Source organism: Dendrobates tinctorius, unplaced genomic scaffold (assembly GCF_039654945.1).
Source record: "Dendrobates tinctorius isolate UK_male_01 unplaced genomic scaffold, ASM3965494v1 ptg000177l, whole genome shotgun sequence".
NCBI lineage: Eukaryota > Metazoa > Chordata > Amphibia > Anura > Dendrobatidae > Dendrobates > Dendrobates tinctorius.
The window spans coordinates 9,980,949-9,995,325 of NW_027361844.1; the positions used below are offsets into that span (position 1 = coordinate 9,980,949).

Here is a 14,377-nt window from a genome sequence, read left to right on the forward strand (position 1 = left end):
TATAGAATTTTTTGTATAAGCCCTGAAAGGTGATGGCCGTAACTTATATCAGTCAAAACTGACCGGTTCCCTTTAACGTGTTTCCTTATAGTGATAGATATTTCTCTATTAATGATAGATCATGTTACTTTTTGTTGAAATTATTTGGCTATTCAGTATTGGTTTTACTTACAATATGATCACTGGGAAACATATGTACTGGGTATAAACCTTACAAGCACTGGCACTTTAATTTATTCTATTTGCTGCTTTCCATTGAGCCTCCCCATCCATGAAATACTGTTCTAGGGACAGTGTGCTTTATACCTGTGTCCATTATTCTCTTTATTAATATTATTGTTTTGATGTTTCATGCTTAGGTTTTGTCTAAGATCATATATATTAAAATTTATTTTAGAAAATACATAACGGCCTCTATTCTTTGTGTGTATTTAATATTTTAGAGCTTGTCTTTTTCAGGATTTTTTTACATCCAGATAAGCATTTTTGAGCCACTTGTGTTGGAAGAAAAAGCCTGTCACACAATCTCCATTGTATCCCAAAAGTATTTGATGGGGTTAAAGTCGTCAGTAGAGATGAGCGACTTTGCCTCCGGGAGTGTCGAGTCGGGTTTCGGACCACCCGACTTTACCAAAAGTCGAGTCGAACAAAATCGGCCGACTATCGGCAAAAGTTGGAGTTCCGACCGAAACCCGACCCCCAATGCAAGTCAATGGGGAATAAAAGTCGGCAGTGAGTGGAGGACAGTAAACACACCTACAGTGCCCATTTCAATGGCAATGACATCAATTCTTATTACTTAAGCTTGTGAACCTTAATTTACTTTATAATAGTAACGCATTGAAAACTGGGGGTTATTTGGCTAAGGTTGTGGGGGGGGGGGTACAGCACAGTTAGGGAGGTGGAAAAACTGGCATATGTTGAGGTGTAGGCAGGACGTTCAGCAGCTGCAAAAGGAGGAATTGGAGAAGTCTGAGGAAGAGGAGGACAAAGCGAGCCATTTTGCTGGCAACCTATGTGTCATCAGGGGAAGGTGGTACAAAATCCTTTAAAATCCAGGCATGGTTCATTTTAATGAAGGTGAGATCACCTACATTTTGGGTCGACAGCCGGGTGCTTCTTTCTGTCATGATTGATCCAGCAGCACTGAAGACTCTTTCTGATAGCACACTAGCAGCAGGGCAAGCGAGCTCATGTAAGGCATATTGTCCAGTTTACAGGCCCAATAGTCAAAGGGGAATGAACTGTGAGGGAGAACATCGATAGGGGAGGAGAGGTAATTTTGAACCATAGTTGACAACTTCTGTCTCCTGTCTGTTGCAATCGATTCAGTATTACCAGTCGTGTGAGCGGTACTCGAGAAATCGGTCCACAACATGGTCATGAAACCCCTGTCTCCAACGCCACTTTGGCTGTGTGCACCATGAACACCTCTTCCATGTTGCCCAGTACGGCTCGTGGTAGTACCTTCACCGCTGCTGTGTGCTGGAAATGCCTCTAACAAACGGTTTACCAGAGTTGCTTGTTTGTTCGCCAATATTAGCTCTAGGTTCTCATGTGGCATGATGTTCTGTAATTTGCCTTTATAGCGTGGATCGAGGATGCTAGCCAATCAGTAGTCATCATCCTTCATAATTTTGGCAATGCGGGGGTCTCTTTTTAGGATCCGCAAGAGATAATCACACATGTGGGCAAATGTTCCAGGTGTCAATGATGCACTGCCAGTGGTGGGTGGAGGAGCACTTTCTGCGAAATCCACATCCCTCCAGTCACGCACAAACCCTGTACCTGACCTTGGCAAGCCAACATATTCTCTTGCCCCCTGAGAAGCATCCTCCTCTCCAAAATAATCATCCCTCTTCTCCTCCTCCTCTTTCTCCTCTTCTTCCTCCACCTCGTCCAGGACAGTTCCCTGAGCAGACAATGCCTGACTGTCATCAAGGCTTCCCTCCTCCTCCCCCGCAGCAGACGCCTGATCCCTAATGTGCGTCAAAGTTTGCATGAGCAGACGCATAAGTGGGATGCTCATGCTTATGATGGCATCGTCTGTGCTTACCAGCCGTGTGCATTCCTCAAAACACTGAAGGACTTTACAGAGGTGTTTCAGCTTTGACCACTGCACACCCGACAACTCGATGTCTGCCCTCAAACGGCCTGCCCATGTATCCTCCCACAAATGCATTACAGCCTGCCTCTGTTCACACAGCCTCTCAACCATGTGCATAGTGGAGTTCCACCTTGTTGCAATGTCTATGATTAGGCGGTGCTTGGGGAGGTGGAGTGATCGCTGCAGCCTCTGCATACGACTGGAGTCTACGGGCAAGTGACGGATGTGCAAGCACAGTCTTCGCACCTTAGGGAGCAGGGCTGGTAACTCCGGATAATTTATTTATGAAGCACTGCACCACCAGGTTCAAGGTGTGAGCCAGGCAACGTATGTGTCTGAGTTTTGCCAGGGCTATGGCTGTCACAAAATTACGTCCGTTATCACTGACTACCTTACCTGGCTCAAGATGTAGACTGCCCAGCCATGACTCTCGCTGCAAGTAGTCGGCCAGTACCTCCGTGGTGTCGTCGCCCAAAGACATCATCTTTAAAACAGCCTGCTGACGCTTACCACTACCTGTTCGACAGTGGGACACATCGTGTGCAACACTGGCAGCTGCGGAAGGAGTGCTCGTGTGACTGCGCTCTGTCGACGAGCTTTCGCTTCTGGAGGAGGAGGCGGAGGGTCGAACGCCTACAGCCAACTGTTGCCTATACCGTGGGCTAGGCAGCACTGTCCCACCGCTGCTGTCCTCTGTGGACCCTGCATCCACCACATTCTCCCAGTGCACAGTGATGGACACGTAACGGGTCCTGGTCATGCCTACTAGCCCATGCATCTGTTGTGAGGTGCACCTTTCCACTAACTGATTGTTTGAGTACATGGACAATGCAGTCTTTCACATGCAGGTGGAGGGCAGGGATGGCTTTTCGAGAAAAGTGCCGACTGGGTAGGTCATAGCATGGGACAGCGTAGGCCATGAGCTCTTGGAACGCTGCGCTTTCAAGCAAACGGACGGGCATCATCTCTAATGAGATCAGTTTGGCAATGTAGGCGTTCAAAGCCAGTGTACGCGGATGAGAGGATGAGTACTTTCTTGTCCTACTCAGTCTCTGCTAGGGTGAGCTGGACTTGAGAGCTGCATATGGTGGAACTAGCGGTGGACATGGCGGACTGAGAGGGGGTTGGTGATTGTGGTGGTGATGGCCTAGATGCAGTCTTTCGTTGGAAATACATTGTGATTCCCTGACTGCTTTGTCCTTGCGACGACACCTCAACATTTCTTGCTGGTGGTGTGCTAACCGGTGGGCTTACAGTGGGGGAAGCGATGCAGCGTTGCTGGCTACCTTCAGTCGGAGCAGGTGCATGTGTGCTACCTGAGGTTTTGTAGTCCGTCCACGATTGCAAGTGCATGGTGTTTACATGTCTAAGCATGCAACTGGTATTCAAATTTCGGAGATTTTTCCCTCTGCTAAAGGTCTTTCCACACTTCTTACAGATAACATTTACCTCATCTATAGGATTTTGGTAAAAAAAATGCCACCCTGTACTCTTCCTACTATGGGAAAAAATTTCAGGCCTTGCACACTTTGCTAATTTGACCATCTGGCCAAGCTGTCCTGCAACTTTTTTTTTTTGTTTTTTTAACACATTTTCGGACTGCTACGGGCCTGCCAGATAACCGCAACTGCAATGTCCATGCCTGCTGCAGATCCTCCTCCTCTTCTGACCTATTGCCAGCGACACCCTCTTCCCCCAATAGATGCCAATCCGGGTCAACAACTGGGTCATCCATCACCTCCTCTTCAATTTCATCTGCACCTTCCTCTGTGTCACCGTGTAAGGTGGTATAGTATGCGGGAAGGGGCGCCTGAGTTTCATCAGGGTCAGAATCTGGCTCCGTAGACTGAGGGCAATGCAGTGCTCTGGGTGAATGTACCATTAGAATCATATAGCACTGGCTGTGCATCAGTGCACTCCATGTCATATTCATCTTGAACTGGGGATTTCACTTGATAACTTAGGCATGGTATGTGAAAAGAGCTCCAGGGAGTAATCTGAAGTGTGGCCTGCTGCATCCTTCACTTTTGGTGGGGGTGAAGGACACAAGGAAAGGTGGTGTTCCTGACCAGGAGCCTGCACTGACGACTCAGTGCTTGCAGTTTTTGAAACTTCAGAAGAGGAGGCGATAGAGCTGGAGGCTGTTTTGGCAATGTAAGCCAAAACCAGTTCCTGATGTTCTGGCTTTAAAAGCGGTTTACCTACTCCCAGAAAAGGGAGCCTTCCAGGCCTTCTGGAGCCAGATGATGACGCAGGCTCAACACCTCCTGCCTTAGGTGCTACTATGCTTTTGGCACTACCAGCAGATACACCACCATCAGTACCAGCTGGCCCCCCGCACCCACGTCCGCGGCCTCTTCCACCATACTTCCTCATGTTTGGGGAAAATGTACCAAAAATACCATCAGATATATGGTACTGTATGAGGAGCGTTACAGCTGTATACGGTGTAGGGAAAAATTTAAATCTCCGTATATATTTCTGGAGTCACACACAGACGCTCACGCAGTATGGATTTGACCGTAATGCAAACAGCAGATATACGGCACTGTATGAGGAGCGTACAGGTGTATACGGTGTAGGGAAAAATGTAAATCTCTGTATATATTTCCAGAGTCACACACAGACGCTCACGCAGTATGTATTTGACCGTAATACAAACAGCAGATATACAATACTGTATGAGGAGCGTACAGCTGTAAACGGTGTAGGGGAAAATTTAAATCTCCACATTTTTCCGGAGTCACACACAGCATGTATTTGTCTGTGATACCAGCCGGTACACGGTAGTGTGAGGAGCGTACAGCTCTATACGGTGTGGGAAAAAATGAACGGTCGGTAACTGTGCAGAAAAAAAGAATAAAAGTATGAGTGCTGTGTAAAAAGCAGTCTGCACAGCAGTGTACACACAGCTATCAGGCAGCCTAATGACCAGCGCTGCTGCACACAAGAAAATCCTCCCCTGTCACTGCACACTAACTGTACAGCCCAATTGCTATTAGCACAAGCACATAAGAACTTCTTATATCTTTACAGTCCTAACTCTCTCCCTACTGATAAACAGCAACTTCTCCCTACTGTTAAGATTGGCAGAAGTAAAATGGAGGTTGGCGGTCAGGGCTTTTATAGGCACTATGACTCCCCCCAAAGGAAGCCAATCACTGCAATGCCCTTCTCTACGATGGTGGTGGACGCTGCACATGTCATTTTGTTGCCCACAGTGTACGTCCTTGCTCATTGGCTGAAAAAAGGCACCTGCAAGCATTCTCGGAAATCCGACCGCATGGCCGACTTCACGCTATGGTTGGGTTTCAGTCGGGAAACCCGACTTTGGCATAAGTCGGCAACTTATGAATCTGGCCGACCTGCTTCGCTCAACTCTAGTCGTCAGTGCTTTGTGGGGGTCATCAAAGTTCAACAACCATGCCTTTCACTGGACATAAAAGGCCTCCCCAAGCTGTTCCCACAGTTGGAAACCTACAATGGTCCAAAAAAACTTGGTTTGCTGAAGCTCTAAGATTTCCCTTCATTGGAACTATAGGGCTGAGGCCACCCCCTACAACAGGGTTCCCCAACTCCAGTCCTCAAGGCCCACCAACAAATCATGTTTTCAGGATTTCCTTTGTATTGCAGAGGTGAAGCAATTATCACCTGAGCAATACTAAGGAAATCCTGAAAACATGATCTGTTGGTGAGCCTTGAGGACTGGAGTTGGGGAACCCTGCCCTACAAAACAACTTCATAGCATTATTCCTTCTCCACAAAGCTTCATGGATTAGCACAATGGAGTCAGGCAGGTAATGTTCTCCTGGCATTTGCCAAACCCAGACTCATGTAATGGACTAACAAATAGAGAAGTGTGATTCCTCACTACACAGAACACGTTTCCACTGCTCCAGAGTCAACTGGCGGTGTGCTTGACAGGACTGCATTGTGTGAATGATGTCCTACATGCAGCTACTCGTTCATGGAAACTCCCATGCCAGGAAACTCCCGGCACACAGTTTTTGTGCTGATCTTAAGGTCCCGTTACATTTACCGATGCACCAGCGATCCTGACCGGGTCGCATCACTAAACGGTCATTAGTGAGCTGCCAAACAGGCAGATCTCACCAGCGACGCAGCAGGCCGTCAGCGGTCGTTACTTGCCTGTCAGACGCAGCGATGATGGCGAATTCCGCCTGCGTCCATGCGTCGCTAGTCGGCGCCAGTGAGAAGAAAATGGCCCAGGATGTTCGCGCGCCATCAGCGATATCCAGCAGGGGGGGCCGTGTCGCAGGTACGTGTCACATGTAGCGAGATCGCTGTTGCGTCACAAAATTGGTGACGCTTTAGCGATATCGCTAGCGATCTTGCTATGTGTGAAGGGGGCTTTAGTGCCAGAGCTCGTTTGCTGCTTGGTAGTTGTTTAGTCAGGTTGTTTGGTCTTAAACTACAGATTATCAGTCACTCTGTTTCTGCAGACTTGTGAATTCTCCAGTGCCGGCAATCATGTGACTGAGTATATGATTTGTATACTTCTGGCCACATTCTGACTAGTCTTTTTCTGGCCTTGATCAATTCACTTGCATTGAGTGAGGCTGTTCCCATCTAGTCTAGAATGTGGTTTTGAGTATGCATATCTTATATTTGTGGTCAGATGACTGCCGACACCTGACAATCCTGACAACCTATAGTGTGCACGATGTGAGGATTCACATGTTTTATGCGTCTGGAAGAAAACCCATGCAAATAATGGGAGAACATACAGTACAAAGTCCTTGCAGACGTAGTCTTCGGTGAGATTTGTACCCAGGACCCCAGTGCTGCAAAAGCAACAGTACTAACCACTGGGCCACCATATTGTCCAATAGTAATTATTAGCAGTAGGGCAAATCATATGATCACCAGGCATACGGACATGGGGGAGCAGGGTGTGATGCAGTGTTCTGGACTTATGACCCGTGTACAAAATGAACCTCAGATGCAAAGTTTGAAGAAAAGAGATATGAGTAAAGTTGCTCTACTTCTGTCAGTTTTTTTTTCTTTGGCCAGGAAACCCCACTATTTTGTTTTATCAGATAATATCCATACTTGTGAGACTTACACAGTGTTGTTCTTATTGCAGGATTCATTTTTGCTTTTCCAGTTTCTTAGAAGCCTTCTCGATCCAAGGTTTGTATTCTTTGTCTCTATTGTCTGTAACCATGCATGCTTTATAGGGTGTTCCCACATAAGACATTTATGGCAATAAATGGAATATGCCATAAATGTCTCCCCACTGGGACCCTTTTTTTTTTTTTTTTTTTTTTTTCCTACTTTCTTTTTTTTCTCCCTGCATTTCTAACGCAACTATGAAAATTACAGCGTTCCCATAGAAGCTGGGTCCTGGCATGCAATGTCAGGGAAATAAACATTTTTGTGACGGTATAAAACATTTACAGTAAATCATTAGAGGGATGTTCCCATTGTGAGGTTGGCTAATATCTTTCTTTCTCCATCTCTATATATATATATATATATATATATATATATATATATATATATATATATACACACACACTCACTGGCCACTTTATTAGGTACACCTGTCCAACTGTGTGTTAAGACTTAATTTCTAATCAGCCAATCACATGGCGGCAACTCAGTGCATTTAGGCATGTAGACATGGTCAAGACAATCTCCTGCAGTTCAAACCGAGCATCAGTATGGGGAAGAAAGGTGATTTGAGTGCCTTTGAACGTGGCATGATTGTTGGTGCCAGAAGGGCTGGTCTGAGAATTTCAGAAACTGCTGATCTACTGGGATTTTCACGCACAACCATCTCTAGGGTTTACAGAGAATGGTCCGAAAAAGAAAAAAAATCCAGTGAGCGGCAGTTCTGTGGCCGGAAATGCCATGTTGATGCCAGAGGTCAGAGGAGAATGGGCAGACTGGTTCGAGCTGATAGAAAGGCAACAGTGACTCAAATTGCCACCCGTTACAACCAAGGTAGGCAGAAGAGCATCTCTGAACGCACAGTGCGTCGAACTTTGAGGCAGATGGGCTACAGCAGCAGAAGACCACACTGGGTACCACTCCTCTCAGCTAAGAACAGGAAACTGAGGCTACAATTTGCACAAGCTCATCGAAATTGGACAGTAGAAGATTGGAAAAACGTTGCCTGGTCTGATGAGTCTCGATTTCTGCTGCGACATTCGGATGGTAGGGTCAGAATTTGGCGTAAACAACATGAAAGCATGGATCCATCCTGCCTTGTATCAACGGTTCAGGCTGGTGGTGGTGGTGTCATGGTGTGGGGAATTTTTTCTGGGCACTCTTTGGGCCCCTTGGTACCAATTGAGCATCGTTGCAACGCCACAGCCTACCTGAGTATTGTTGCTGACCATGTCCATCCCTTTATGACCACAATGTACCCAACATCTGATGGCTACTTTCAGCAGGATAATGCGCCATGTCATAAAGCTCGAATCATCTCAGATTGGTTTCTTGAACATGACAATGAGTTTACTGTACTCATATGGCCTCCTCAGTCACCAGATCTCAATCCAATAGAGCATCTTTGGGATGTGGTGGAACGGGAGATTCGCATCAGGGATGTGCAGCCGACAAATCTGCGCCAACTGTGTGATGCCATCATGTCAATATGGTCCAAAATCTCTGAGGAATGCTTCCAGCACCTTGTTGAATCTCTGCCACGAAGAATTGAGGCAGTTCTGAAGGCAAAAGGGGTCCAACCCCTTACTAGCATGGTGTACCTAATAAAGTGGCCAGTGAGTGTGTGTGTGTGTGTGTGTGTGTGTGTGTGTGTGTGTGTATATATATATATATATATATATATATATATATATATATATATGATACAGTTGTGCTCAAAGGTTTACATACCCCTGCAGAATTTTTCCTTTCTTGCCCTTTTTTTCACAGAATATGAATGTTAAAACAAAACCTTTTCTCCACTCATGGTTAGTGGTTGGGTGAAGCCATTTATTGTTAAACTACTGTGTTTTCTCTTTTTAAATCATAATGACAGCACAAAACATCCAAATGACCCTGATCAAAAGTTCACATATCCAATTTCTTAATACCATGTATTTCCCCTCTAACATCAATGACAGCTTGAAGTCTTTTGTGGTAGTTGTGGATGAGGTTCTTTATTTTCTCAGATGGTAAAGCTGCCCACTCTTCTAGCATGAACTGTGCACTTGAGATCTCCCCAGAGTGGCTCAATGATATTGAGGTCAGGAGACTGAGATGGCCACTCCTGAATCTTCACTTTGTTCTGCTGTAGCCAGGTCGACTTAGCCTTGTGTTTTGGATCATTGTCATGTTGGAATGTCTAAGTTGGTCTATCTTGTTGGTCTATCTGACCGTTGGTTTGTTTTTACAGAGCCCCTGATTTTCCATTTGTTAATCAGTTTGAATGCTGCTGACTGGCATTATCAATTCTTTGGATATCTTTTTGTATCCCTTTCCTGTTTTATACAGCTCAACTACCTTGCCCGTAGATCCGTTGACAATTCTTTTGCTTTCCCCATGACTCACAATCCAGAAATGTCAGTGGCTGGATGAAAGATGCAAGAGTCTGTCTGGATCCCAGAAACTCACTCAGCTTTTATGCACACACACACTGATTACAAGCAAACAGGTCACAGGTGAGGATGTTACCTTTAGTAGCCAGTCAAACCCATTTGTGTCAACTTCTGTGCATGTTATCAGGCCAAAGTCACCAGGGTATGTAAACTTTTGATCATGTTCGTTTGGATGTTTTGGATTGTCATTATGATTTAAAAAGAGAAAACACAGTAGTTTGACAATCAATGGCTTCACCCAACCACTAACCATGAGTGGAGAAAACATTTTGGTGTTGTCATTCATATTCTCTGAAAAAAGGCCAAGAAAGCAAAAATTCTGCCTTGGTATGTAAACTTTTGACCACAACTGTATATATATCTATTTATCTTACTGATTGTATGGAGACAACTGCTGGGACCACTGCCCAATGAAGGATCTTGTTAGGCACTGTTGCTTTTTTTATCGTATTTCTCTGAACATCGAAGTGCCGTGTTAGCCACTGGGAGTTCCGACTTTGCTCTATCCAATTGTATGGCGCTGTATTGCATTTCTTTTTACAAAAGGATCAAAGCACCACTGTTATGGAAGTGAGCCAAAATGATGTTAGAGTTGCTTTGTTCTTGTGATTGATGGAGTCTGATGATGGCCATCACATGGTTATGGGCAGCTTAAAACGTTATTCCCCAAGTCACAATGTGGTTGTATAATACTGTACACACATTTATACATATGTGCCAGTATTACTCCTTTTTTAAATCTGCTCCATTGTGCATATATCACCCCCCCCCCCCCCAAGGATGTTCCTCCATGCTTTATTTATTCTCTAGTGTTGCCATTGGAACCGTCCTTTAGTTATTTGAGTGCTCATGGTCGATCATGCACAGGGAATAGCTGGACTCTTCTCTTGGTGATGTCTGGTGGAGCTTCATGATGCCACAGGGGCAGAGACTCTTTCATTACAGTGCAGCACTCATACCAGTTGGTGTGTTTTTGTTCCGGTAACTAAGAGGAGTGATGTACTGCATGATGGGGTTGAATACATGGGGCTCGGAGGACATATATACTGCAGGAAGGATCTCTATTTACAGGGGCTGAGAGGAGTAGTATACTGCAGGATGGGCTGTTTATAGAGGGGCTGAAAAAATTTATACGGCAGGATGGGGTTGCCTACAGAGGAGCTAAGAGGAGAGATGTACTGCAGTATTGTGCTCTGTATAAAGCGACTGAAAGGAGTGATATATTGCAGCATGGGGCTGTTTACATGGGCAGAGATTAGTTGAGCTGTATTTGTTTGCTTCTGTTAGTCCACTGCAAATGCCACTCTGACAGGAGTATTTTCTGTCATGTGCATCGACAGAGCACATTTGCTGTTTCACAAAATTAATCTGTCAAGTGCAATACACATACACTACTGTTATGATTGAGTCACCGTAGGAGGCAAAAATAGAAATGCTAGCTAAGTCCAGAAAACCAGAGAAGTTGGCAGCTATCGGATTGCAGACCCCTGAACCTATCAACACAACTAGCAGTAGCCGTGGGGGGCTCCTACGATGCCCTAGGCCCCCCGATCACAGCCGGAGGACTACATAGCCTAAAGACAGAAAGGGAAATCTAAACTGCCCCAGAGCAGACCCCAAAGCAAAAGGCAGCCCCCCACATATAATGACGGTGAAGCAAGAAGAAAGAACAAAACACAGACAGAAAGATAGACTGAGCGAAGATGGGGCCCACGCTAGCTTAGATAGGAAAGGACAGGAAGGCTGCTGTCTGCAATCCGTGAAAAACCCTATGAAAATAAGAGCCAACAAACTGACAGTAAAAAAGGCCCTGAAGACGCTAGGCTTCAAAAAAGTTATGTCAGTACTCAGGAATATTCTGAAGACAGAGCAACAGGCAAAAGGAGATTCAGCTCACCCCAGCAGGGAATGGCAGAATCCAGAAAAGCAAGGAAAACAAAACACTAATGCAAAAAGGCAAAGCAGAAATCTTAGCTTTAGATGAGCAGGAATCAGACTGGTTTCCTAGAAGTCCACAGAGAAATCACCCGCAGGCCAGAAGGGCGTCGGCAGCCTTATATCCAGTCATTAACTCCACTCAGCCAGTCCTCATCAGCCCCAGGTGTTTGACAATCAGGCTCACTACCTTTCTTCACCAGAAGAGGGAGTTCCTCGGGCCTCAGTAGTGAAGGGGAAAATGAACTCACAACACACTACTCTACATTGCTGTTGTGAAGACGTGCAGGAGAGTTGAGCTCTGCTTGATCCTGCTAATGATGTAAAACCACACTGCCAGCTATACTGATGTAATGGCAGAAAATAAAATCAGGCTGGTCACTGTGCAGGAGCAGAGTGTGCACAGAAGCATAAGGTGAATTCTACACTTAGAGTAGCTTGATAACTCAGAAAGATGAAGCTTGGCAGGAGCACACAGGGGAGGGGCCTGCAGCACTGAAGAGAAGCAAGTGCTGCTGGGAAATGTAGTTTTAGCAGATAAGAATACTGTAGTCCTTCCCATTCGGCTTTGTGAAGCTGGATGCACAGAGGGGCATAGAGATGTGAAAAGACAAAGGTACATAAAAAGAAATGTTATCTTGGGCTAAGTCAGTATATTAACAATAACCATTTATTGTGGTGTGTGAAAAAAAAATTCTGAAAATAACTGTTTAAGACAAAGGATTATCCAGGTGCTGAGAAAAGCTACAGCTTTTTAAACTGTATGTAATGTTATCGGATGGAGACTAGGCCCAGAAATAACTAATTATATTTTGTTGTGTAGGTCCTGCATGATATGGTGAACCTACATAAATTTTCGACAGAACTGCTGAAATGTGTATTAATTTATCAGACATTTATGACCTGACTGAAATACAACATGAACTGAACTTTTCTGTAATCTGCTGCACATAAAATAGATGCCGTCTTAGGCTGAGTTCACACGTGGCGTTTTTTTCGCGTTTCTGCGGCGGTTTTAACTGCGTGATTTTGCCGCGAAAACGCGAAAAATAAGCATCCCATGCTTTCCTATGGGATTCCGCAATGCTGTTCTAATGCTGCGGTTTTTACTGCGGCGGAATCGCTTCGCGGTAAAAACCGCAGCATGCTCATAAATTTGCGGAATCGCGGCGATCCCGCACCCATAGGAATGCATTGTTCCGCTTACTTCCCGCATGTGGCTGTGCACAACATGCGGAAAGTAAGCAGAACAATTGCGAATGGTACCCACGGTCCGGAGGAGAGGAGACTGTCCTCCGTGCTTTGGGTACCATATCCCTGTAAAAAATAGAATTTAAAATAAAAAATATTGTTATTCTCACCCTCCGGCGTCCCGCGCAGTCTTCCTGCTTCTGTCCACGCTCCCGGTCCCAGTAGTCCTTTGCGAAAATGCTCGCGATGGCGTCCGTTCTCGCGGGATTGCGAAGTCTCACGGTCATTCGCGCGACGTCATCGTGAATGACCGCGAGACGTCGCGATCCCGCGAGAACTGACGTCATCGCGGGCATTTTCGCAAAGGATTACTGGGAACGGATGCGCGGGACGTCGGAGGGTGAGAATAACACCGTTTTTTAATTTTTTTTTACATTTTATCTTTTACTACTGATGCCGCATAGGCAGCCTCAGTAGTAAAAAGTTGGTCACACTCGTCAAACACTGTGTTTGATGAGTGTGACCAACCTGTCAATCAGTTCTTCAAGCGATGCTACAGATCGCTTGGAAAACGCTAGCATTTTGCAAGCTAAATACGCTTGCAAAGTGCTAGTTTTTCCGCGGGAAAATCGCGGGAATTTAAAATGCGATTTTCCCGCGGACTGGAATTCCGGAATTCTCGCGGTAATTTTCGCGAGAGTTCCGGTACGTGTGCACTTAGCCTGAGAGGTCAATACAACAATGTCTTTTCTATATCAAGCGGCAATCAGTGTCTTCACTCATGGGCATAAATGTACTTCTGAATAAGCGTTGTGTAAAGAGTATATATAGTTTTGTCTCGTAGCACTAGAACTAACACATGTTTCATAATACCTATAACTACCATTAGGGGTCATTTTGACCCCCATTCAAAAGTACTGACTCTGGAGTAAAAATAACTTTTTTGTTGCCAACAAATTAAAGAACATTTATTTTAACTTAGTAGGAACAGTGTTAAGATCAAGTATAGCACGCATTTTCCTTTTACATGGGCATAGCATGCGGTGTCCAACAGTTAACACAAACAGTACTTTCTTCCACTTTCCCAGTGCATTTTCCACAAACTGGTTTGTTACAACTTGCATAAGTTTTAGTTGTTTTGTTTTTGTTGCATTTTTCAACTCCACATTTTCGTTGCTTGCGGATTTCTTGTCCTTTTGTTTGTGGTTCAGATATTGCGGATGATGGGACACTTCTTCTGACTCATTTTCAGATAAATTCTGAAGACATTTCAAAATTTCATCACTTGTCAGACCCCTCTGCTTACTCATGCTTCAAATATACGTCGCAAAAAGGGACTTGTAAGATCGCAGAAGTAATAAAACGACACTGTACAAACATGCAGAGTTGTAGCTTCAACTGTAATGTTTGCTACTGAAGTGCAGACAGAAATCGTTACAAGAGACATGGATCAAACATGTTCAGACAAGTTTAGACAAAACAAAATGCTGAATCATCCCTGATATGCAAAGATACAATTGCACTCTACAATTAGGGAGAAGCACTGTGATTTTCTGTACTCTGTAATATTAGG

General features: G+C 45.0%; 1 protein-coding gene across 4 annotated transcripts in view; it reads left to right on the forward strand.

Moving 5' to 3' along the window:
* VPS8 (VPS8 subunit of CORVET complex) overlaps positions 1–14,377 on the forward strand; it is a 313,830-nt gene that overhangs the window by 211,748 nt on the left and 87,705 nt on the right. For all 4 annotated transcript variants that reach the window (XM_073551536.1, XM_073551537.1, XM_073551539.1 and 1 more), the window contains one exon: positions 7,215–7,261. In XM_073551536.1, coding sequence (XP_073407637.1) covers positions 7,215–7,261 — 47 coding nt within the window. The remainder of the gene's footprint in view (positions 1–7,214; positions 7,262–14,377) is intronic.